This window comes from Micromys minutus (genome assembly GCF_963924665.1).
Source record: "Micromys minutus genome assembly, chromosome: 1".
NCBI classification, from domain to species: Eukaryota; Metazoa; Chordata; class Mammalia; order Rodentia; family Muridae; genus Micromys; species Micromys minutus.
Genome location: NC_137969.1, coordinates 189917793 through 189945122, shown reverse-complemented (window position 1 = coordinate 189945122; position 27330 = coordinate 189917793). Strand labels below are relative to the sequence as shown.

Here is a 27330-nt window from a genome sequence, read left to right as displayed (position 1 = left end):
TCTCTCTCTCTCTCTGTCTTGTGTGTGTGTGTGTATGTGTGTGTGTCTGTGTATGTGTGTGTGTGTGTGTGTGTGTAGGAGAGAACAAGCTGTAAAGTTGGGGAATTTGTTGTCTCTTGTTACCATGCAGGCTCCGGGACTTGAACTTGGGTACAAGTACATTTACCCAACAAGTCATTTAGCCAGCCCTAAAACAGTGCGTCTCAGAATATTATTTTCTGCCACTCCCTAGTGTTTCTTCTTTGGATTGTTTTGACACTTCCATTTTTCTTTCCAGCTGTACTGAAATTAAATTCGTGTCTGAAGGTTTGCCAGCTCTCCTGTGTTCACTGAGGCCATCCATCTTTGTGACTCAAGACAGGGAAACTAAGGAAGTATCCACTGACGGATCAGCAAATCGTGACAGCTGGCATATATGGGAAGAAATACCACTGTGGCTTACAAAAGAAGGCAGCCCTATTTACAGCATAGCAAATCCAGAAGTCATTATGCTATGTGAAATACACTAGAATCTGAAGGAAAAGTCTAATTGTATATGGAATATAAGCAGTCGGACAGAAATACAGGGCAGAAAGTTTGCTGTTTCACCACACCTGTAGTTAGCTTTCTCTTCCCTGTACCCATTTAAGATCTCAGTTTCTTCAGGTTATATTGTTTGGTCAGTTTTACAATGGGAAATTATAATATTTTTGTTAGCTGTCCCTTGTTACACATTCTTGCTCACTGAGCACCTGACATCCCAGCTAGTCAACAAGAGGCTCTCAGTACTGTCTCTAATCCTGACTTCCCCAAAGGTCTCCCTGCCTACTTCTCAACCCAATAAACCTCTCTCTGTAGACATTCATCGATGTTAACAGTAACCCACATGTTTCATTCCTAAACTACAAAACTTCCCTGTTCCAACACAACGATTCACCTCTGACTACAGGCTTTTGTGGCCGCTAAGAGCTTTGACCTCCAAGTGGCTCTAGGCATGACTCAAGGGCATCTTTCTCCACATAGTACACTGCAAGCTCTAACAGGAAACCTTGTGTCTTTTCCAATCTTGGCCTTTGCTTTTGTTTTTGGCCAAGAATTCTACCTAGACTCACCTGCCGGAGAAAACTGGTCATCAAGAACCAGTGCTTTGTGAGGACTTTCTTGAGTCTTTCCTGACCCCGCTGGATAATAATAATAAATAAATGTCCTCCTCATTTATGCTCATGTCACATTTCATTCCCACCACTGGCTTGGCATCTTGCTGCCACAGTCTAGCCATGAGGAAGGCAAAGCCTTGTCTTACTTCTGTGGTGCACAGTGCCATGTAAAAACTTGTGCTGTCTGTGCCAAGGAGACACCATCACCTGCTACACTGAGTGTTCCAATGCATTTCTGCAGGTTTGGATGTTGTTGTTGTTCAGAGCAAATAAAGGCAAGAACATTAAACATGAGCTTTAACTTGTTGGATCTGGTAAAAACAATCTAGTGAGAGTCAGATCTCAGGGGGGACCCAGCACTGGCTGTTGCCCAGTGGGGCTTCGCCAGTCCTGGAGTGACCACGGTGGCTGCAAATTAAGCAGAGTGTAGACTTGTCTCTTACTAGTTTCTCCACATTCCTGTATCAACTAAGTAGGATACAAGTCTGCTCTGGTGGTTGGTGTCAATGGCATCATTGTCAAAGTTTTAGGATACAGGGATAGAGATCTGCCAGCGGTGGGGTTGGGGGCGAAACCCCACATCTGCTTGGCTCTGGTCTAGTTTCATTTCATAGATAAACCTTCATCAGGCAAGCTCCCAGAGCCCTAGACCCTGAGATCACTTAAAGAAATGGAACATGAGCTGCCAAGCAAGATAATTCTCATGTAAATATTGATGGTTTGAATCAGACAAGGAAATGGATCAGAATAACTCCTGAAGATCTTAAAGATCTATGTATGCTCAACTCAGTGGTTCTGGAGAAAATGGCAGAAAAACACTAAGTATGAGCAAGCCAGTGTCTTCAGTATCCAGTCTGACTTGAGAAGAGCTCAGCTGGCCACCTTAATTCATCATCGTTAGATTAAGGGGAAAAAATATCTTGGAAGAAAAATTCAGAATAATGAACTATATTGAATTATGAATGGTAAAATAGCATTCTTTTATGTAAGCAGCACTTAATGCACTATTAAAATATAAAAATAAGGTCAGATTCACCATTTTCTTATTTAAATATTACTTCCTTTATTATCTGAAACCCTTTAGATCTTATATTAAGGACTTAATTTAATTTTAGACATTCTACCTTTATTTTTTTTAATATTCATTAATTGCCCACAGTTGAATTTAGTAACATCAAATGAGAAACAAAAAAAAAAATCTTTCAATAAAGATTTATTTTAGTTTGAGTTTAATTAAGGCAGAATTTGTTGTCTTGTAATATGACAAGCCAGTGGGGAGTTCAAACTTGCTTCACTGTCAGCTCCTGGGAGGCATAGGTTCTTGCAGTCACTGGCCATAGCTGCAGGGACATGCTGGCCACACAGGAGAGGCAGCTAGGCTCTCAGTGAAATTCCTGAGTTAAACTTACATAACATAACTTGTTCTAAGATTACCCAGCACTTTAGTGATGATTATGCCAGAGAAGAGAAATGCATGTACAACACAGTGAGTCTACATAGGGCAGAAGTATTGAACGGCTACAACTTTGTTGTCTTAAGTCTTAGACATACATATAATTTAGGATGACTAAAAATGACAACAATTTTGGTTCATGTACTCTAAAAATTGATGTTATATGCATTTTGTAATGCATCCGGTCTATGGATATAAGCAGAGTTTCTAAGAAGATTGAAAAGATGTACTAAGTTCACAAGAGGGGACACACTCAAGACACGACTCCCAGCTCCCTTGTTCTTTTCCCTCACTTCTGTTCACACTCACATGGTCTCTCATAGCCCAGGACAAGCCCTGACTCTGGTCACTTCACTATTTTAGAGGCAGGCACATACCTGCTCTTGAAAAGCAGACTCTGGTGGATCAATAACCAGAGGTCAGAGATGGGAATGGGGGCTCTTTGGTATTGCCACAGGTAGAAAAAAAATATTACAAGTTACAAAATATCCTTCCAGCAAGCATATAGGACACATGGGGACTAAACTAAGCTTCAGTCAAAACTAAAGAACAGATGCCATCCACTGAGGACCACTGGCTACAGCTCAGGAAGAGGGGACATGAGCAGTACGTGGTAAAGGCGGGTGGAGTGAGACTGCTGAGCAGGCAATGCAGGCTGACTGAAACACTCTTGTAGAGACTCAGATATGTTGTTTGGTATCACTGCACTAACGGTGGAAAGTACAGTGTGCTGTAATGTTACTGAGTATAAGGATGCCGTGGCTGGGTCACATGGTTACAGGAAGCTCAGCTGCTTTGTTTCTCACAGGATGCTCTCATCCAGGATTTGAATTCCTCATATGTGGCATGGACATATGGAAGATCTGTGACAAATCCACAGTTTTGGTCCCATCTGATCTAACCAAAATCATATTCTTACAATCTATGATTAAAATTTGCACCAGAGATAAGTCTTGAGAAAAAAAATTAGGGAGAATTAAATGTGACTTTCTGCTTATAAAACTATGTAAAAAATCATTTTAAAGCCATGATCCGCCCAGTTCTCCTTTTTGGTGGTTCTGGGCATGTTTGAGCTCCTCCGTTTACCCATGCTGCACTTCCCCACATTTAACATTGCCAAGTTCACACAGTAGAAAGTCATGCAGATGAATTATTTTACCTTTGCCTGCACCTACATCAGGTGGAAGAATACCAGCTTAACGAAGGGAAACAGAAACAGGACACTGTATAGTTAGATGTTACACACCCATGAGCATGTACACTTAATTAAAAAGCACTTATTAAAATGTTAAAGCATGCAGGAAAAATAAAGCCTATTTCAGGGACAATCTATGGCTGTCCCAAAACTTACCAAATATAAACATTACTTAAGGCCCATTATTCTAAGAAGGCTTAGAATGTTTTGATCCATAGAAATTTGAAAGAAATTTCAATTTCATATGCTATAGAAGCTACTGAGGATAACCAATATCAGTATGAATTGTCCTTAAGCAATTTTACAGTTTAGAGACATGCACAACCAGAACATCTTTCACAATACTTAAAATACTTTTAGAATTTATTTATCTTATTTACGTTTTGCCTGCATGTATGAATGTAAGTATGTGTGTATGTATGTATGTATGTATGTATGTATGTATGTATATATGTATGCATGTATGTATGTGTGCTGTATGAATTACTGGTTCCCACCGAAGTCAGAAAAGGGCATCAGCTATCCTGGAATTGGATTTATGCGTGGTTGTGAATCCTCATCTGGAAACTGAATCTGGCGCTCTATAAGACAAAACATGTTCTAACTACTGAGCTATCTATTTGGCTTCATTTTATACTATTCTTGATCCTTTTCACTGAATCAAAAAAGTTTAAAATGTTTTTCAAAATATTCAGCTTACCGGGGCATGTTTGCTTTCTCTGCAGATGACATACCAAAATACAGTGTTTATGTCTAAGCATAAAATAGGTGCAGTATTTGATAATCGTTTTTTATTTCTTTAATACTAAATCAATATGTAGACAAGCAAATTATTTCTAGTGACTCAAGACTAGAAGTAGAACAATGCATAAACATATATATGTAGACGTGTGTACAGGCAAAAGTTACAGCAAACTTTGAACTCGGGTGATAAATATGGCTATTTCTCATTCCCACTCTAATGTTTTTTAGAAGATTTATTTGATGCTATGTGTGCCTATTTGCATGAATTTATGTATATCACCGGCACTGCACGTGCCTGTGGAGGCCAGGAGACTGCGTCAGGTCCTCTGGAACAGGTGGTACAGGCAGTCGTGAGCCACCATATGGGCACTAAGAACTGAACCTGAGGCCCATGCAAGAGCAGTACATACTCTTGAGCGCTGAGCCATGTTTTCAGCCACCTATGCCAATATTTGATGTAAGTCTAGAAGTTTCATATGGACTTGAAAAACTAAATGCCCAAACAGCTGAACAAAATAACCGATTTTTACATACATTGGAATGAGGAATTAAAAGTAAGTAAGTCATTAGGTAAGATGAATATTCCATAAGAGAAGGAATAAATTTTCAATATTTTTAAAATTCTCCAATATTTGTAATTATATGGGTTTTATACATACCCTTCTTACCTTCGTCCACGGTTGTTATCGCTTCCTCTGTGATCTGGCTGCCTGATCCCACTGATGTCTGTGCATAGAAATAGAACTTGTACCGAGTGCTGAAGTTTAAATTTTTCAAAGTCCAGCGTGTCTTGTTGGCAGGGATTTTTAAATCTACCAGAGGGCCTAGTTCATGTGTGCTGTTAACTGTCAGTGAGAAATGATGTACAAGCACATTACCCGTTAGTCGTCATAGAAATACTATTGCAAATCATTGCTTTGACCAAAAATGTCGCTCCTGGTATACAATCCTTTTACATCCCTCTCATGCACTGGCTAATGCACCATTTAGTGGTAAAATGTAGCCTCTAGTATAATATAAACAAGTGGAAGTTTTCCCCTCTTGGCGTACACACTATGAAAATTTTACAGTTGGATGATAATAGCAGCTTTCATTCTGTCTTAGCTGATAGAGTTTGATACTGTTGATAACTCCAAACATTTCTCTTGTCATCCTTTGGCCAAGAAACTTCTTTATTTTTTGTTGCTAGATAATAGTTTCTAACCTAAAGATAGGAAGCCACTACCCCCTCCCTCTTTTCATGACCACACTTTAACAACCTGTATTATCCTAAATAGACCTTAATTTTTAATAACATATACATTACTTTTTCATAATAGACATGCTCTGAAGATCTTTCTGGAATAGTACTTGAAGGTATAAATAAATATTATGAAATAACCAGCTTGCATTTTACAACAGGAACTTGCTCAAAATCCAACATTTCCTTATTGTGATGACTTACTGGGCTGATATTTTAAGATGTACTCAGTCAGGATGCCATTTGGGTGACTTGGTGGGTCCCATTCCAGAGTGAGAGAGTCCAGTGTAGGATTAACAATTTTCAAAGACGAGGGAGCACTGGGGACTTTTAATAAAGACAAACAGTCAACACACTTTTAAAAATATTTCAAAGTAAACACACTTCTATTTACATAATTGATCTAAAGTTTGGTTTTCAGCTTGGTTTTTTTGTTTTAGCTAAAAATATATGAACACAAATCTGTGGCAGAAACAATTATTTTCTTCTCCTATCTGTTTTTCTAAAACCACTTTCATTTAAATTCACTAAAATCATTTTCTCAAAATACATAGACTGCCTTTTTAGGAAGTGACTATTTTAAAGCAGGCCACACTTCACGAAATTTGTAAAAGCAACCTGGTTGCTAAGGGAGAGCATCAGAGGAAGCTGCTGTGTTTTGGCCCCTTAAATACTGTTTCCCCCAACAAATCAGGTGTCTCCACAAAGTACCGGATGGGCTTTGGGCCCAGGCCGGGATGCTCAAGGGCTGAGCTGTGCTTATCTCAGATGCTCAAAGCTTTTCAGGATCGGAAAGTAAAAGACAAGAGCCCCATATGTTGGCTACCCTACCCCAGGATGGAAGAGGTTCAAGGGCTTCAGGTCTTCTGGAAAGAGGCTGGCAAATTATCAGAGGAAATAGGCCTACTCTTTCATTTCCATCTTTAAGAGGCTTGGGGCTGATCTCCTCCAGGATGCTGCCTTTTCTGCCATACTCCCCAGAAACCCGTTAAGAACAGCACAATCCTTCATCTAGCTGCAAACCAGACAGTCAGTTTGGAGTTCTTGTTTTTCCCATCTCCTGGGATGCTAAATCTTGGCATCAAACCCTTTCCTCAGTCATATTAATTTCTTCATCCTCTCTGCTTCTTTTCTTCCTCCTGCCCTTTGCCCAGGCCTGCAATCATGTCTGCCACCGGCTTCTAAACTTTAACCTAATTGGTTCTTCACTTCTAGAGTTCATAGGTCTCTTCTTTTTAGAAAAAAAAAAATATGTTAACGTGTTGCGTGATTGTGTGGTTGCAGAAAGATCATGGTATTCCTTAAATGTCTCAGCAGATCCTGAAGGGACCACCAGACTAAGAGCTTCTGCCTCACAAGTTAGCACACACGGCACCCAATATCATGCATGATGTGGGCCCCCTCCCATTGCCGCATCTCTTTTCTCATCCTAGCTATACAACTTACATTTGGTAGAAAAATGCTTTTTAATAGCTTGTAGCTTTGGACTATTCTTTCCTGCCTCCCTTTTAGTCTTTAATTCCATTTATCTCTTCTATGACCCCTTGAGTTATCCAAAGGATACCTCACTGGTGAGAGATTATAGTTGCAAGAACCCTTCTGGCTCAGCATCTTAAGTGCTGGGGTTCCAGGCTCCCTCACACCTAATGTAAGACTTGTAGCCTTCTAATTCAGTACAACTTTATAAGATACAAGAAGTCATGAAGGCACGTGAGTCAGCGCCAACTCACTGAAGTATCTTCCTTTGGGATATTCTTCCTTCCACTGAACACACTTTCCAGAGGGAGCTACTGACACTTAGAAAAGATACCAAAGGTGGCTCAGCTCAGAAAGCTGACGACTCCCACACTACATTAGCAATGTATTTGATAGCGTAAATGAAGATGACAATTTTAAGGGAATCATGCGTTTTGCTTCCACAGTATTCTCTCGATGGACAGCCTTCTGTAGTACAAAACCTTTCAGGATGTGCCACATGCGCCTTGATCCCAGGGACACACCCATTCCATACCTCCCTCTGGAGTGTGGAAACCTTTGTCCATGCTGGCTGGGCCCTCCCCTTTCCCATTGACCACTCGGACATTGAGAACGTAGTGACTGTATGGTTGTAGCCCTGGCAGCATGCCATGAGTCTTGCTGTCCTGGAAGGTGAGGATCTTCTTCTCAATGTGGCGTCTGTTTCTTTTAGATGAGCTCTGAGCCTTCCAGTAGTAAATCTGAAGTGGTAAGAACCAAAGTCAAGGATGCACAGGAAGTCAGTATAATCATGATTACAACACCAAAACACTGGAGTCCTTGCTATGAAAGCTTGTCAACCCCGCTGAATCTCTGGAATCCAATAAAAGTAGGAAGAGATAACCAGCTCTACTAAATTGTCCTCTGACCTCTACACATCCACTGTGGCCTGGGCATCTCCCTTCTCATTCATCCTTTGGACGTGTGAGAATGTACAGAGATGTGAACACACATACACACCATTCTCTATTTTAGGCTCAACTGCTGGTGTTCAGAAATATATATTGGTGCATTTTACATGACTATTCATAAAACTAATGGATACCGGTTCTTAGACAAGTGGGACAGAAGCCCAGAGATAATGACAACACTTCCGTCTACACGGTGCTTCACTATTTTGTTGGATGACTATAAATGAAATGAATGAAACAGAATGGAATTCACTTGATTCTTCCCAGAATGAGAAAAAAATGACATAATAAATGTAGATGTATTTTATTGTATAAATGTTGCTGCCTGTTGTTTATAGGCTCTTGTAGAATTATACACATACAGCACATTACTTAATTTAATCTTCACCCTAAGGAGGCTTTTGTTATTACTGTTGTGGTAGTACCACTGGCCCATGGGCTAGTGATGAATTCTTTCAAAACTATAATGACCCTATACTGCAAGTCTCAGATTAGTTTATTAAGACACACTACATCTAATTCAAAGTGCTTTCTACATTTTAGGCATAGGTTTTGGAAAGATAAAAAGGTGTTGCCTAACTTTGGCAAAAAGGCAAGAACTTTTGTATATTACATTTTCTTGAAAGTTTCTTAGGAATCTAAAGGCACTTTTTCCAAGATAAACTCATATACGGAATCTGGTCACTATGATGAGAGTGGGGAGGAGTATGGTGCAGTGCAAAAAAAATCCTCTAGGGGTCAGTGTCAAATCAAAGTAGTGATGTAACTGTACATTAGATTCTTTAGATATATGACTAAAAATACATCTAGCAATCTTTTGTGTTTTTTTAAAATAAAGATAATTATGATCATAAAAATGACTCAGATATGTAATACAGTCTTAAAGTATGATCTGATTTATTAGTGTTCCTCACATTATTGTTAAACAAGATGAATTTGTTACATTTTAGTTCTTAAAAAAACATCAGTCTGCCTTGTTTCACATATACTTTTCAGTCACCAGAAGATTGTACAAAGGTGGGAAACCTGTGAAGTACAGAGAAGGCATCATTTTATCACCCTGGATAAGTGAGATCTCAAGTCAATTGCAGCTGAATTCTTTAGGTGTGGCCGGAAGCAGTGAACAAATAAACTTGTGAATTGACAAGTCCATTAACAGATGAACCACATAATTTTAATCTAAAATAGTATATATGACAAGTGGTCTTCACCATGGTCTGCTAAACGCAAAGAACACAGTGTTTCCTTCACCTACCCGGTAGCCTTGTAAGTGTCCTCGGACACTCTTCGGAGGTACTGGGTCCCATTGTACCTCTGCCAAGGTACTGTTCACCACATTGACACGCACATTTCCAGGAGCCACCATTGGAACTAGGGAGAAGACAAGAAAAGATAGTGATGATGAAAATAGCTGTGATATTTTTTTTTACTTCATGCAAAAAAGTCACAATATTAAATAGCCTGGGCTCGAAGCACAATCCACACTATATTAGAGAGCCCTGTCCTACAGATTGTTGGCCATTAAAAGTTGACATTTCATGGTTCATTCACCTGACTCTATGAAAGCAAGTTTAATACTGTGAACTTTCACTCCCCAGACCCGCAAGCTCTGGATTTGGAATCCAGAGCCTTACACATGTTAGAAAGATGCTCTACCACCAAGCTATTTCCCTGGTACTGAATCGCGATTATCACATGGTAGGCTGGACAAATGCAGGGGAATAAGCAACAAGATTGTTACCTCTTGCTTGCTAGGCTCTGGAAATAGCCTCAGTTTGTACCTTGGGAGCTGTGTCCTTCTAGGCAAGATCAGAATGAGATAGGCAGGGGGCACTTACGGTCTTCTCCAGAATGCCCCGTGACTGCAGCTGGCTCTGGAGCAAAGCCCACGTCGTTCAGAGCTTGAACTTTTATCAGGTATGGGACAAAGGTTGGTGTGCCAGAAACAATGTATTTGGATACATTGGCCACAACCACAGACGTCCACTCATCGTCACCATCTTTCTGGCGCCAGCTCACTTTGTACTGGAGGCCAGGCCCATTGGATTGAAAACCATTCAGGGGCTATGAAAAAGGCCAAACAGAATGACTACACAGCCTTTTACAGGAAAAGAAAGTCCAGTTCCTAGACATAAGTAAGTGGATATTGTAACACTAAAATGTAAGCTCTTAAATGCCCACGCCTCTAGGGACCTCTTCCCTTTTCTCAAGTGTGGGTGACTATTCAAATGTTTTAATTATCTAGATTTACTTTATATATTCCTGTTTGTGTCATAGCTCATCATTTTCCACCTAGAGACGGAAACTTACAAACTCTATTAAAATTTTGGGTCTGTCTATTCTATCATGTGTGCATATAAATATGCATATGTGTGTGCATAGATCTAAGGTTTTAACATTATACAAATAAATAATTTGATTTTAATGATTAACTTTTCAGATCTAGGACACACAGACACTATAAGTAAGAATGACTGTAATAATTTGACTACTGAGACTAATTTGATGCATATCTTCCAAATGGTCTTTCTGATGATGAGAATGGCTAGCTAGCATTTTTTCAGCATACAGTCCTGTGAGGCATACTGCTAAGCATTTCCTATATATTAGTTCCCTCAATCTTCTGCATCTGTGTCATTTGTCCCATCAAACGGATGATTGACAGGTACCTGGCAATTGGCTACAACTACCAAAGCTGCAATTCTCACCTGTCCATTTTGGGCACAGAGATAGAACTACTTAATTACTATACAAAGTTGCTTCTAATTGCAGGTAAGTTTGTTTTCCACAATGGGTCAAGAGGAATATGAACTCAGATACTATTGTAAAGCAACCTATACTGTTCAGTACACAAAAGATGGAAAAAAACAGAAGGCTTCGTGGCTCACCTTCCATGTAATCACCAAGTTGTCGGGCTCTGTCCCTAGTCCTTCCACAGCAGTGGGATTCTCATCCGGTTCTAGAAGTGAAGCAGTCCCACATAAGCAAGCTTCACCTTTCTGGAAGGCATGGAAACCCCTCCTGTTTCACATCGGCTTCGTGTGCTCCAGTCTTACCTGCGGCCTTTGTAAGATACTGCTCTGATGCCTCGCTCGGCACACTCCTCCCGATGCTGTTCTCCGCCATGACTCGGAAGGAGTAGTTCACGTAGGGAGACAGCTTCAGTTGGGCTGTGGTCTGCATTCCAGAAACTTCAGCCTGGTGGCGCCACAGCCCTGCCTCATGCATTGCATCTTCATACTCAATGATGAATTCTGGCCACAACACCACACATAACACAAACCCAATACAATGAATTCAGTCAGTGGAAGAGCATGCTGCCAGGAAAGAGTACTCAGACACAAGTGATTTTACAAGGAAAAAAAAAAAACTATGAGGATATTCAGTACTTAGGTACGTGCAATATTTTGCATTTTCTCCTGTTGTGCTGAGCCTGTTTAGACCTGATCCACATATTCTAATTTGAAGTTTAATTATATGAAACGATACTCAATTATTGTCATAAGAAGTAACTACAGTGAATACAGCTAAGAGGCAGTTTTTCACCAGGAAGATGGACAGCAACAAATATTTAACATCTTTTGTCTGATGCACTTGTATACAGGACGATTGACAATATCTAACAATTTTTAACATATGCGGTCTTTGAGGAGTTGTACTTCTAGCAATTGATTTTGAGCAAATGTGCTTACCCATGTGGTATAAAGACACATGCAAAAGAATCCACATTGCTGCATGATTTTCAACTGATGCAACCTAGTTGCAAACAAGCTAACTGCCTGCCAGTGAGGCATATGTAGCCACACGTGATGCACCCGCACCGCGGAATGTTCTGCATCAAGCTTTGAAGCCTATCAGATTCCGGTTTAATAAATCCTTTTCTATCCAAATGCTTTGATCTCTCATCTGATTTGCTTCCCTCCATTGGTGTCATCAAAGTGAGGAACTGACACTTTTGAATGTGTCATTTTGTAGGCAAGAGCAGCGGGAAGAAAAGCACCTATGTTAAGATAAGAACCTACTGTGTCTAAACAGTTCTACTATAAACTGTGGGTCTGAAAAGGTCAGTTCCCCCAGTGTTTAGTCTGGACGTTAGTGTCATGCGATGCAGTGGATTAAACATTCATTTCAAGATGCATCTACTGTGTCTGTGCAACGTAGTTTTATGTGAACCTGACACATCAGAGAGGAAGGAGCCTCAACTGAGAAAAGGCCTCCACAAGGCCCAGCTGTAGACAAGCCTGTAGGGAATTTTCTTAGTTAAGGTGCAAGCTGCAGCCCTGTATAGCCCCTGTATCAGCCTGTGTCTCCAGGTTGCTGCCTTGCTTGAGTTTCTGTCCTGCCTTCCTCCTATGATGATCAGAGATGTGGAACTGTAACTCAGAATCCCTTTACTCCCCAAGTTGCTTTCAGTTACGGTGTTTCCTAACCCTAACTAGGACAGTGGAGACATATAAGGTGATCCTTAAGGCTCTTAAACACAAGTGAACGTCTTCAGGAATTGATTAGTTGTACCAGAAGCTATAACCAGGAATGGCTCCATCTCTCAAAGGCATCATACTTTGGTCCTAACAGCAGTGATGAAGGGTATGCCATTCAATGTGATTTCCAGGGAACCTCAGCAGTGTATCATCCAATTGTTAGAGATACTGCTTCAGGAGTGGCCACTGGGTTTACCAACCACCACATACTTGTAATGGGGCTATTGTTGTCATCGCCTGGGGTCCAAGTCAGCTGAACACTTTTGTCAAGTTGGTTGGTCAATTCTAAATCAAAGGGAGGATTCGGGACATCTGTGGAGCAAACACACATAAATGGTTAACTGTCTTTTCTTTCGAAAGTCGGTTTTATTGCATCTGTGATACTGTGTACAGAGGGACACTTTAGAGACATCACTTTTACTGGTCACTGAACATGCAATGGAAATGAAACACACACAGCTGAGGTTGCTGAAAACACTGCACACCCAAGCCAACCCATCACAAAGTTCTGCTTGCTTGCTTGGCAAGAGACACCAAATCGGGGGTTGCTAAATCCACTGAAGCAGAGCATGCCTTCAGCAAGCTCAGTGTGTGTCCTCTCACGAGCAGAAATGAGCACAGGCAGAAATAACACAGAGTGAACAGTCAGGGTTCAGAGACAAACGCAGGAAAGAGGCATGCCCGGTGTGGAGGATTTTCGGTATTCTGAGACACAGAGAACTTTCGATCTGGAGGCACCTGGGCACAGCCTTGTAAGGACAGGGAGGTCTCTGCATGCATAGGTGTCCTTACTTTCAGACAACTCGGTGACTCCGAGGTCACCGAGAAGCAAGGCTGCCCCCTGCAATGGTGCTTTTAAAGTTAACTCTCTTCTCTGAGACTTAAAAAATATATAAATTTGCTTCTAGAACGGTCTGAGTTCTGGGGAGACTAGAGGACATATAAATACATGGGATCTTCTTTTCTCTTCAGTAAGGCAGTGTTACCTGACCACAGGAGGCAGGCTTTCTAGAAATGGTTAGTGAGTATGTACAATCTAGCTGATATTGTGCTACAAAATTATGTTTGACATTTGTGCGCTTTTTTGACAAATGAATTTTCTGAATAAAAATGTTTCTGGACATAATTTCTGATTTTTTTTTCCAGACTCAGAAAAATAATGGGACATTGCTAGGCCCCTTCTTTTGTTCATTCCCTGGTGGCTTTTCTTTCAACAGAGAATGAGTAAGTTTCTCAGACGTGGAACATCAATGGTGTCCATTAGGTGCACACTGCTTGGAAATGGAATCTCAATACAAAATCATATTTCTTTAATGTTGATTAATATCGTTATTGGCGTGTTGCCTTTGTTTCTGTGTATATGCCATGTGAGAGAGCACAGAGGACAGGGGCTGATGTATGCTAGGATCTACCTGTCTCTGTCCCCCAGCATCGGAGTTACAGGCATGTAACTCCATGTACTGCCGGGTTCTGCTTATATACTGGCATAGGCGATTTGAACTACGGATTTCACAGCAAGCACTCTTATCCACTGAGTCATCTCCCCAGTTCCTAAACACATTTTAAGAGACCAGAAAATCTAATTTTCAGAATGATTCTAAGAAACAGTTTTTTTCATTCTATAAAATGTGGATGATAGACTGCGATGAATTATTTATGCTACCATACCATACAAGGAATCTGTCAAAGGGGGATTTTTATAAGATGAAATAATTTTATAATAGCAAATAAAATAATTTGAAACAATTGGAAATACAATGAGCAAAATAGTCTAACCTTACAATATTCTATAACGTTATGAGAAATAATTGACTATGGTAAATGAAGCCCAAGATAAACTGGCAGCCATTTTCTTTAAAGAAATGCAATGATGTGGCAGAGAAGAGAAGGCAATGTCTGCAAATGGGAAATTATTTGACAGAAGACAGAAAAAGAAGGCTCATTAGTTTACCGTAAATGGGGGCTGGAGTTGGAGTAGGAGCTAGAAAGGACATTAATATAAAGGATTTTAATCAAAATTAGTCGTGGAAACATAGAAGAAGACAAAAGCAACACAATATTATTTTTTTTCATTAAGCTCTCTCCTTAGCTGTGGGGTATGAAACTGACAGATAGTGACAATTTAGGAATACAAAACCCCTCCAAGTCTAAATTAGAGGTTACATTTCTTAGTTATTTTTTTTAATAAATGTCATATTTATATGGAAATTGTCTCCTTAAAGGCTTCTCTGGAAGAAGAAAATCACTCACCCTTGTAGCCATGAAAATTTAGCAAATATTCAGTCTCTACAATTTTCTTTCCCACCAAATATGGAGAGCCTGGCCATGCTGTATCTGTTCTTGCTCTTACCGACAACCCTGAGCACAGCGCTGGCTGAAACACTGTCCAGCGTTGTGTTGGCTGCACACGTGTAGGTCCCACCATCGTCATCCTTTACATCAGACACCACCAGGTGATCCCTGTCAACGGAGAACCTGTACACAGAACACATGCAGAGCCGCTGAAATGACAACTAGACACAGCTGACATCTGCCTTCCAGCAGGCAACCATCTCTGTGAACTCGATAAGAGAGAAAGACGATAAACACTTCAGCAATTAGACTGAACCACTGTAGATCACTTTAGCAATTAACAAACCTAAAAAACATTTGGAGTAGGAGGGATAGTAACTAATGGTTTTCAGTCAGGCTCATGGAGTCTTAGGAGGTGCTACAGTAACCCTCTGAGGATGGGGCCAAAAGTCACATGGCACACTGTGAATATGTACAATTATGGCATACCAATTCAAAATTGTAATGATTTATTTTATGTGTGTATCCATATATTCATATATACATATATATTCATATATATATACATATATTCATATATAGATTCATGTATACACACACACACACATCATTGCTGTCTTCAGACACACCAGAAGAGGGCATCAGATCCCATTACAGATGGTTGTGAGCCACCACGTGGTGCTGGGAATTGACTCAGGACTTTTAGAAAAACACTCAGTGTTCCTAACTGCTGAGACATCTCTCCAGTCCTAAAAGAATTTTTTTTTTAATTGAACAACTTAATTTTAACAGACAAAGCTGATAAAAGTTACTGCTCCTCTTCTGGGGTGAGAGGGATGACTCCATGTTTACTTCAACTAGACTGCTTCACTAAGGGCTATGGGGTTATTTTTAAAATAATTTTAAACAAGGTACTATTTCCTGCAGAAAATTCTTGGGATTTTTTTTGTTTTTGTTTTGCTTTGTTTTGTTTTCTCTCACATGTATAAAGCCCCACAGCAGAAACTATGAAAAACACTGGGATCTTTCTCATAGCTACATCATTCTTTACTAAGAGTGTTTTAGAAGTTACTTGTATAATGCATGCATAATTCATGTGTGGTCCCAATGAGGCTGCAGACATTGTAAACTGTCTTCTAAGTAATTTCAGGTCAAAGCTCAGCTGACCTAACCTGATGGTCATTTCTTTATGTTCTCTTCTCTTTACAACCTCAGATCTAATATGTAAAATTGCCGAGATGAAGCTCCTGCAAGGGAGCTTTGAGCACATGGAGAGAAAGGTCAGAAAGTTATTGTGGGGTCATTAGCAAGCAACAGGGTACCACTTAGTCCTCCCAGGCTAAATCAGCAGCAAGAAAACCACAGAAACCATCTCTATCAGAACACAACAGTCCTAGCACTGGGTATCACTTGTAACTACTGTAGTGGTCAGAATCTTTACAAGGCCAACCTGAGGGCCTCAGATAGAAATGCCATGATTTTTGTCCTATTCTAAACTGCAGAGCTGAATGTGCCTCTTTAAATACTTTACTTGTTGTTTATTTCTTTTCCTTCTGCAACTGTTAGGTTTAACTTTAAAAAAATAAATAGATGAATGGATAAATAGATAGCTAGATAGCTAGCTAGCTAGCTAGCTAGCTAGATAGATAGATAGATGATAAATAGATAGATAGATAGATAGATAGATAGATAGATAGATAGATAGATAGATAGATAGATATCCAAAACTAGTACTGTTTAAAGTATGGGCACAGAGTTGGGTGAATTCCTGCTAATGGAGATAGGATTTCTGCTTCTTTGTGGAGTGCAGATTAAAACATGTGTTGAGATGTCAACATTAAAATTATACAACCAAGAATGTTGTCCAAAACCTGGAGGGAGTTTTGCATCCCAAATCTCAAAGGAGATCAGCACCCAAAGCCCAACCTTCTCAGGCTCTCATTTCAAATCCTCTTAGTTCTAACTAGTTTAACAGTAGGAAGGAAATATGGACCTCCTAATGTTGTGGACAGCTTACTTCAAGCACTGAAAACATGATGTTGGTAAGCCAAGTATGGTGAGAAGAAAGAGGAAAGAAGGACTCTTGAAATACCTTTGGTCATTGGGCAGCTCTCCACTGTCCTTCAGCCACATAACGGTGGGGATTAAGGTGTGGTCATGTTTCACTCTGCATTCAAAGGACACGGTGCTCCCTCTCTGGACGACTGCATATTCGGGTTGTTTAATGATCCTGGTTGGATCTAAAGTTCACAATTCTCATTATCCATTTTGGCAAAGCTGGAGAATCTGTTCCAGGTCATATAGTGCTTGAAAACGTCTCATCGACAATGCCTTACCTTTGATTTCCAAGTGAACTTCATTCTTTGCCGTCCCTAATTTATTCCTAGCGACACAGGTGTAGGTCCCTGCACTATCCTTTTGGGCCACAGGAATTTCTAAGGTTCCATTGTCATGTAAAACATAAATGTCTTCATGAAGAGCGCTTCCTTTGGTTCCTTTAAACCTTAGTTACAAAAGGCACCAGAGTGAGGACAAAACACACAGAATGTGGCCAGCAACAAGCAGCAAGGTCAAAGATATTTTGAATGACTACAGAGGGTAGATTTCTGCTCATTTATAAAGTGGACATGGAAACATCTGTCGAGATTTCACTTTTCAAGTAGATTGAAAGCATTGTCTCAAACCTGAAGGGTTTTCTTCAAGCAATTCTTCTGACACATCAGAGGAAAATGGAAGAAGAGTACATAAAATAGGAGTGCACAAAAATAAATGGAGTTTGCAGAATTAGAACAGCTAAATATTGTGGGTTGTAATTTTTATAAGATGCCTAATTAAATAAAGACATTACAGATTTACCCTTGAACAGATGACAAAATAGGCAAAAATAAGAGTATATTTTAATATGCTTTTCCCCCATTTGTAAGATGACATTTTGAAGACATTTTGATTGTAAGACTCGGGATTTATATTCTAAAAGTAGGACCAGCAAATAAGTGCTCAGGCAATGGAAAGAAAACTTGTGTGAGGTGGGAGGAGTAGAGGCAGACGAATGGGGACAGACAGTCAATCTGAGTTAAATGGTAATGTCCCCACCTTCACTAGGAAGTCTGTCTGTTTATATTTCTCTTCTCTGTGTTTATGGTTGGGCCTGGAGAGATTTCCCTTTACCCCAAGCCTGCAGTCTCCTCTCAGTAGCCAAAGATCAATACCTATCTGTTCCAACTGTTCCTCACACATTCTCAGCAGCTGCCCCTCCTCCCCTTGGCCTGTCTAGCTCTTCTAAAGCAAATAAACTAGCACCATCCTAAGGACTCCTCCCAGGAATGGTATCCGAAAGTGGGTGGTCAGAGGGGAGGTAAAAAAGCACAGCCTCTTTTCCAGATCAAAGCTTTCTATTTGTAGATTTATTTTATATTTATTTTGTTATTTTATGTAAATGAGCAGGTACTGAGGGTTAAGAGCCTTTGGGTAGTAAGAATCAATCCTAGGTCCTCTGCAAAAGCAACAAGTACTCTGAACCACTGAGTCAACTCTTCATCCCCAAGTTTATTATCAAGAACATGTTTCCTAACCTGTCCTTCAGACACTATTCAAAGAGTTCCATGCAATGCCCATGGCATTGTGAAAAACTGCAGCCCTCAATCTTAAAAATACTTTACATGCAGTTAATAGAACATTCTGGTAGTTACACATGTGAAAGTATGTATTATACCCACAGAGTGGGTAGTCAGTAAACATTTGAGAAAGATTAAATCTACTATAATATGTTAGTCTCTGTGTTGTATTTTTTGTTTGATTTTGGATTAAAACTAAGCATAGTTATGATAAAGTATTAAAAAACAAATAAAGCCATTACTTACCACTCAATGGTAGGCATAGGAGACCCAAAGAAGGCACAATCTAGCAAAGCAGGCCTGTTTGCAATGACCTGGTACAGTGTGTTTGCTGACGTGAGAATCCGAGGTGGTTCAGCTAAAATATTTTTTAAAAGGTACAGTGAACACTAGATACATTTTAGTTTTACAGTCTACTTATCACATTTTGTTTTAGGATCATTAAAGTTTATGGTAAAGTACAAGTGATGTATTTCCCATGAGTCCTGCATCTGTGACATCAGGGTAGAGTCACTCAACATAGACAAAACATGTATATTTTGTCTCCTAATGTATGTTCCACATATTATTGAGAGCTATTCATTCACTGATTTACTTCTCTGTCTTTGCTGTTTAGCTATTGATTCGGCTATGTGTACCTCATGACACTGGCTATCTTGTAGTGAAAGAATGCAGCTGTTTAATCATTTTCGTAACAGCACAATGTCTGGCAGGAAAAATGACATTGCTTAGTGACTGACCCATTGTGGCTCGGGACCCAACATTGGGAATATTGGAGACACATAGAAAAGGCAGAAAAAATAATACAGAATGGGAAGTGTGATTTCTGAAAATCAAAGGAGACCAAAAACCTCTTTACAGTCAAGGAAGCAACAATGTGAAGAGTGTGACCAGAAAAAAAAATATGGATTAGGAAAAATATTTGCTCACCATATGCCTGATATGAGACTAATACACAACTATACAATAAGCTCAACGCATCCAATACTTCAAAAAAATAGATTTGTTTAAATGGGCAAAAGTCCCAAATCCACATTTCTCAAAAAGAGACACACAAGGGGCCAACAGAGATGTGAAAAAAAGATCACGATCACTGTTTATAAAGAGTAAGTCAACCACAGTGATGTATCTCATACCTGTTAGAATGCCTGTTTTCAGACAGACATACATAAATGCTTTCAGCCTTAAAAAAAGAAGAGGAAGTGGGACTTGAGAGATAGCTCAGCACTTAAGAACACTTGCTGTTCTTCCAGAAGACCCAAGTTCAGTTCCCAGCACCCATATCTGGGGGCTCACGGCTGCCTGAAACTAGATTCAGAGGACTGGGTGCCTTCTTCTAGCCTCTGCAGACTTCTCCACACACACAGCAGGTACTCACTTAGATACACTGACATAAAAATACATAAATATTCTAAAAAGGAGAAGAGGGTCCTGTATTTGTGGTACTAATGAATCTGAAAGACACTGTGTGAGTCTCAGAGTGGTGCATGTTGCACTGATCTTACTGAAATGTGAAACCTAAAGATGTTGATTTAATAGAAGTAAATCATGAAAAGAAAACACAGAAACCAAATCTGTTTCCTCAGCTTTCACCAGTTTCTCAATCGCTGAGCTTCTGGGCAACTGTGAGGGAAAATGAGGACTGTTGTTTGGCTTCCTTATGTTAGTTTTATTTAGAAAAGCAACATACTATTTGAAAGGATTGGAGCATAATTTCTGCTTGCCACAAGAATGATTCTTACATAAATTTTAACAATGTAGCTTTTTGTAATTTTACCCAATAAGAGAGATGTAGTGTTCACATAAACCAACCAATGTATAATATACTTGAGTCCATCAGTTTCCTACAGGGTTTTTGGCCATCTTTTTACACATGAAACAACATGCATCTGTGACGTGGTTAGAAGACAAGCATCATGAGTAGTCATTTAGTTCTCTATGTGGAAATCATGAAGTTGTGTTTGAGCTTGTCAGTTTCTGTAGTGCTAAGTGAGAATGGTGTAGGCTCACATGTTTGAATGCTTGGTCTGCAGTTGGTTGAACTGTTTGGGAAGGTGTAGGAGGTGTGGGCTTGTTGAAGGAACAAACACTTTTTTCCTTTTGAAGGATTTAACAGTCCAATTACCAGTGAACAGAACAGCCTGTTTGATTATTTCTGAAGCAAAGAACTGGCCATATAAAAACTGTATGAAAGAATTGCAAGAACACACACACTCACACACACACACACACACACACACACAAATCACCCTTAAGGCAAATTTGTATGTTATCTACCCTTGTATATTCTTTGTAGCTTAAAGCATTACGCATTGCAGTTAGCAAAGACAAAATGCATTTTTGCTGAATAAGCAGAAAATAACAGCAGTCATTAATTTAACTTCCCATGCTTTTAATAAAGGAAGAGCTTACCGAGCACATTTACAAATGCATTTGCTAGTAAATATCCATATTTGTTAGAGGCATTGCACTGATAAACCGCACTTGAGCTTTCTTGAACATTTGAAAATATAATGGTATCACCATCTATTTTTCGGCTGGGGTCATCAAGAGCAACTGTTTGAATATAAAAATAGAAAACATCAGTTTCTTACTGCATAAAAGATATATGTTAAATATGTAAATATTGAGATCTCTATATATTACATAAATGGGATGTAAATACAGGCTGATCGAGGTATATGCATCAGTAAGGCAAAGCATCCAGGCAGAATTTAGTTGACACACATAAGCACAAAAATATGCAATAATGCACACTTAGCATTGTATGGCAGGATTGCTCCTTAACACTGAAGACTGAATAAAAAGTAAGCCCAAGTTGGGCAAGAATATTAAATTCAGGGAAACATTGCCATGTTTATTAAAAAAAAAAAATCCAGTTATTTAAAAGGAGGCAAGTTAATTATCCAAAGGAGGGAATAATAGCTTTTCATCAAATGGAAGAATATGCTGGCTAGTTCAAACCTGCCCCCAGTGAGGACCTAGTCCTTAAGAGAAATAAAGGAATAAGTAAAGGTATGCAAAGGGAATGTGAGAGTCAGGAACAGGAGGATATCCACTTTCCTGCTGGTCACACATCTGGGGCTGAAGGAGAAACTGGTTGTATAAAATTTCTCTTAAAGACCCTTTTCAGCTAAATCCCTTAAGCACATAAAACATGTTCTAACCAGGGCTGATCCATGATGAAGTTGGATGAAACTGGCTGGGTAATACAGGGTGTGAGGATTTAGTGCTAGGCAAGGCAAACAACATAGAACTGCTGTACTGTGCTGTGCCAAGACACAGATTTGCTAAATGTGGGGTGGAGGGAACCATCACCTCATATTATTTTAAGAGTAAATTACCTTAGCATGATGATCAAAATCAAAGTAAATAATACTACCCCTCCCTCTGCAACTGCAGATGGCAACCAGGAGAGGAGCCCTTTACTTCTAGACACATTTCTATATCTATGGTGATGAGAAAAGGGTTTATAGCAAAGACATATCTGTCACTGTACTAAGACTTCACTATCACTTTGAAATAAAAGTATCTGGCTCACCTCTGACTTATTAACTCACTGTGATAAAAATAAATCCAGCTATCATTACTCACCTCTGTTTTACACACCCAAGAATTTTGCTCATTCATTCTGTGATAATTTCTTACCACTACAGTTTTATGACAAATCTACTATCTTCAACCTACACAGAATCCACTACCTCCTGGCTCTCCAAGCTGAAAGCCTGATAAGGATCCGACCAGGCCAACACCAAAGTCTCAGGAAAGCCAGGTTTCTTCTGCATACTGCAGAGGAATCCACTCCTTTGTTCCTTCTGCTTTCTGGAGGATTCTTAATTTCTTAGCCCATAGTTTCTTTTTCTTTCCCCACCACCATAAAGCCATCAGTGTTGTTTTATATCCTGTTCATTCTTCCATAATCGCATTTCTCCCTGACTACAGCCAGGAGGGGCATAGCACGTATGAAGGTTCTTGTGATGAAAGTGGGACCTAAGCAGATACTCCAGAATCACAAAGCTCCTATTCACACGTACAAAACCCATCTTTGCTACATAAGGTGACATGTTCACAGGTCTCAAGGATTAGGATGCAGACATTTTTGTGGTCCATTATTTTAACTGTTTCACATTCTGACTATTACACTTGTAGCCCAACTGTCCTTTAGATGTTTCCAATCAGAATATTCAAACAATGTATTATAAAGTGAATTAGAAGACAAGTTATTACCCTCCAAGGATTATTAAAACTTCAACTTGTGAGCTAGCTCTCAGGGAGTAATTAATGCCCTTACTCCCAAGTCAGCATAATTGTCTTACAAAATTAGTCTTCAAAAGTCTGGCCACAATCAATGGCTATGGAGTGAAATCATTTTAGAAATATTTTTATTCTGCTAGTGATAAGGTATGTCAAGATACTTTGAATTGACTTTTAGCTTACATCCATAATTACTGATTAAAATTTTTCAAAATGCCTTAAGGAAAACATTGTTCCAAACATAATAGAAATAGAAGTCATAATTCCTTCAACAGGGTGTAGACTGCATCAGTAAATAACAGTAGAGAACAGATGTTACATTGTTCCAGGAAGTGACCTTCAGCTACAAAAGTCATCCATGGATCTGAGAGTGAGGTACTCATCAGGGAAAGCCATGTTCCTTATCCTGGATCCAAAGCCTTCTAGCATTGGGTCTTTCTGATGGACAACACTTGTGGGGATGTCTACTGCCTTACCAAGGCATGCTGAAACAAGAGTAGGACCTCTGGCCTCTTCTGCTCTGTGAGTTATTCTTAACACCTGGGCTTGGAACTTGGTGTTCAGTGTTGGGGCTGCCCAGGAGGTCTTTGGTGTCACCATGTGCTCACCGTGACTACATCTTGAGGGTATGCTGGACACTAAAGAAAAGTAACACGTGGGACACGCAGGCAGAACACAGTACCTGAACTCTTAGAATGGCTATCAGACCAAGGACAAAAGCTCCTCATGGCTAAATTAAAGCCATATTAAGGAGATCATACTTGAGAACTTACTGGACACATCAAATCAAGGAAGGCATGTAACTCTCACCTGGACCCCAGGTGAGCACCTAGACTGAGATGATGGTGTGTCCACCAACCTGCCATGTGACTACTCACTCACTGTGTGCACTGGAGGAGGAATGGGCAGAGCACTATCTCTGAGGCTTCAGATAAACTTGTTCCCCACTATTGATGTGGTGCACTAGAACGGCCGTCTACCCACAGGACAAAAGCTCCTCATATCGCTGAACTTATAGGTTCTTAAAACTACACAACCATATTCCAGTTACTAGTATACAGTTCAATTTTTATGAGATTAAAATCTTCTGGAGGATTGTTGCACAACAATGTGAATGTATTCAGCATCACCCTACTGTGTGTTCCAAGGTTAAGTTAGCAAAGGTGGACCCAGGGCTTTTAAATATACTAGGCGAACACTCAACTACTAAGCTCTATTCCTAACCCTAAGATAGAACATTTTAAAGTTATACTAACATGACCCTTAACTTCAGCGGGTAAAGCTAGAAGGACAATTTCCCCAAGTGTGTACACATCAACCACAAACAATACACATCAACCACAAACAAACAATACACATCAACCACAAACAATACACATCAACCACAAACAAAACTATGTGCAGCTACAGGTGCCACTTTTCTTCAGTATCGAAGGCATTGGACTCTATCTACCTCACGTGTGCTAAGTAGAGCAATTTTCAGATACTAGTTTCTGACATAACATTTAGAGATAAAACAAACTTGGACTCAAGGTATAAGTAAAGAGTGACTAGCGTTTTCTCTATGAAAGTCTGCACTATGTTTTCCTTGTGCAGTTATTCAAGAGAAACAAATAAGCCCAGGAACTGCTGTGACATATGGTGGCTCAGTTGGTGGCTGGGCACAGAATGGAGTCACTGCTGCACAGCCATTGGAAACCTTTGGATGCTGTGTCCTGGCTACTGTGTGGGAACAGCTTGCCAACTTGTAAACTCAAATCATCTAAAGGAATAATTAATCCTTGGGACAACCAACTTCATTTGCTGTAAATGAACACCAAAGAAAGAAATGCCAGAGTGCAGCATCCCCATCTATACCTTTAAGCCACAAGGGTAAGGGCCAAAAGTTCTTGGGGTAACAGCCTTCAAAAGAGAGAGAGAGAGAGAGAGAGAGAGAGAGAGAGAGAGAGAGAGAGAGAGAGAGAGAGAGAGAGCTAAAACTTTAATGTCTCCAATATTTTGAATATGAAAATAATGATAATAAGTAAAAGTGCTGTCAATTTCTAAAACATATTCACATCCACTATAGAATTTTGCTTAAAGAGAACCTTATTAAATAGTTTAACCAGATAACCTTAAATACATTTTTAGATGTGAAAACTATAGACAGGAGCACTTAACAGTTTATTATAATGGAATTAATGTTCCAGATTTCTGTTTTAGTAGAGTTTATAATTATTTCCTGGGGTATGAAGAGCAATTGGAGACGACATAAAACCAAGCTTTGGAGAAGAGCTGCATTTCCCATTTCCTGTCTACCCTAACAGAGCCTGCCGACAGAACCCATCACCTCTTAGAGAAAGCAGAAGAAGGGGGCTTGGATGACATCTTGAGATTACGCTGAGATTATTCTCCATTCTCCTGGCTGTTTTCATGAGTTACTCAAACAGAGTTTGTTACTGTCTAAGGAGAAGATGCTGTCTTCCTTATCGGTCTGACTCTTTCCCTTCCTCAGATCTGAGCTGAGTGGACCTTTTAAGAATTTTATGTTGTGTTTCCCGTGGGAGATGTGAGTAAAAGACTCCCTCAGTGCCCCCTGGACAGAAAGAGAAACTGTGGTATTCAGGACCTTGGCCTTGGAAACCACTAACCAGGATGGCGCAGGCTCTGATGGAGAAAGCAAAAAACATGGAAGGACGCTTGCTCTCTAGGAGAGTGGTGAACTGTTCCTGCTGCAGGTTTTAAGTGGTTTTCTCTTGACTTCACACTTTCTCAAGCACTCTAGATCACATTTGAGGTCTCGGACATGTCGCTTATAACTACATAATTTCTAACTACGGTGGCCCATTTAAGATATTTGTGGTGTTTCCAGGGTAAATTCTGTATTTAGTACACTTGTTTGATAAGACATAGCTCTGGAAGCCTATGTCTTCCAGATAAGCACCCAGGTGCTTTGGTCTTACCGATACCTCACCATGATAACCCTAACTTTGTAGCATGAAGCTGATGAGGCAGTCAGAGTCCTTGGATGATTGCCCACAACTCAGGAAAGGGAGGCTATGAGTCTGGCTGTGTGGGTCCCTGACTGTGTCTTCTGATTGCCACAGGAGACAGATCTGAGGCAGCTGGTACAGACACTGCATGATCCTGTGAACCGTGCTACTGCAGAAGCACAGCCGATCTACATGTCTGCAGTCTCTTGGGTAGGAGGTCACACCAACTAGCCAGCTCGGGCCTCAGGCCAACTTCTAAGGCCTATGTTGGGCTCTGCCAAAGGTTGGTAACCCTCACTGTTCAGCCGGTGCCATGACACTGCACAGTTCTCTGTTTTTCTACCGTTGTATCTCTGTTGTCTTCAATGGCCTGGAACTGCTGGATGCACAACTCAACACAGATGAGAGGCAACCACCTGGCCTGTTTCCAGAACAGTCCTCAAGTCTCAAAGGCAGTCTTGTTTAAGTCCCTGGTCAACATGTGGAAAGGAGAAAGGCGTTATACCTCCTTAAACTTCTAATGAATTTCTTGCTGTATTTCCTCACCTAGCTATTTTGGATTAGTCAATATACACGGGGCGTATGTCTTTGCTATTAGCTGCTTATGACCTAGTTTCCATTTCAAAGAACACACTCATCAGAGACCAACAGTTGAGGGCCATGGATGGGGCACAGCTAAAGCACTGTGCAGGGTCCCTGCCAGCTCGTCACCCTCAGTGATAAAATGCCCATGCACTTCTGACTTGGCCACGCTCAGAAATGCATCACATCCCTGTGGCAGAGAAGCAAGCAGCTGCTTGCAGCTCCTCAGAGATGGTCAAAGTCACTTGCTGTGCTCTCCTGCTGTTCAGAGTCCCCCCCCCCCCCTTACTAAATGCCCACCAGAGAAGCTGCTCTGAACTGCCCCTGCATGAGGTGGGGCACCCTAGATCTAAAAGAGCTGTGGAATTCCTGTCATATCAGCTTGGCTTCCTTCCTTCTTTTCCAAGGAATGTAAAACAAAAGAAAAAAAAGGAAATAATTTAGAATCTTATTTAAGAGATTTCACCCGAATTTTTTCTGGTTGGGACCTAACTGAATGATTTGGGGATACAGTAGAAAAGTCTAACTTGTCTCGCTTAACACCTTGTCCTCTGAATCCCATCATAAAAAGTATGTGTGAAGACATATTCAAAGCTCACAATACAGCTGTTACTAGAGTCCGAGGTTCCCGCTGCTAGGATGGTGCTGTCCTCCGAAGGTTCATAGCCCTCACAGTTTCGTGTGTTGAACTCCAAGCTCCAAGGTGGTCTTAGTCCAAAGGCTCAGGTTTTTGGCTGGTGACTAGTTCGTAGGGCTCTTCTCCCACAAATAGTTAGTGTCCCTTGACCAGATTCTGAGAGAGACTGTCTCTGTGCATACACAGGGGAAGAGCCAGCCCCAGAAGCCAAATCCGTAGGTAGCTTCAACTTGGATTTTACTGCTTCCAGTACAGGGAGCAGAGCAATAATTTTCTGTTGTTTGTAAATTACCTAGTCCAAGGT

At 40.3% G+C, this 27330-nt stretch overlaps 1 protein-coding gene across 30 annotated transcripts in view; it reads right to left on the bottom strand.

Annotated features, from left to right (window-relative positions):
- NRCAM (neuronal cell adhesion molecule) overlaps positions 1-27330 on the bottom strand; it is a gene marked incomplete at both ends in the record, with an annotated part of 64236 nt that overhangs the window by 17716 nt on the left and 19190 nt on the right. For 8 of the 30 annotated variants that reach the window (XM_080926786.1, XM_080926782.1, XM_080926789.1 and 5 more), the window contains 15 exons: positions 3749-3784; positions 5197-5373; positions 5973-6095; positions 7780-7984; positions 9450-9565; positions 10033-10258; positions 11083-11153; positions 11251-11448; positions 12886-12987; positions 14627-14656; positions 15026-15150; positions 17060-17207; positions 17304-17470; positions 18828-18939; positions 20994-21137. In XM_080926786.1, the coding sequence (XP_080782912.1) occupies positions 3749-3784; positions 5197-5373; positions 5973-6095; positions 7780-7984; positions 9450-9565; positions 10033-10258; positions 11083-11153; positions 11251-11448; positions 12886-12987; positions 14627-14656; positions 15026-15150; positions 17060-17207; positions 17304-17470; positions 18828-18939; positions 20994-21137 (1980 nt within the window). Of the gene's footprint in view, positions 1-3748; positions 3785-5187; positions 5374-5972; positions 6096-7779; positions 7985-9449; positions 9566-10032; positions 10259-11082; positions 11154-11250; positions 11449-12885; positions 12988-14626; positions 14657-15025; positions 15151-17059; positions 17208-17303; positions 17471-18827; positions 18940-20993; positions 21138-27330 lie in introns of all 30 variants that reach the window. The other 22 variants (XM_080926797.1, XM_080926785.1, XM_080926801.1 and 19 more) reach the window with 7 other exon arrangements.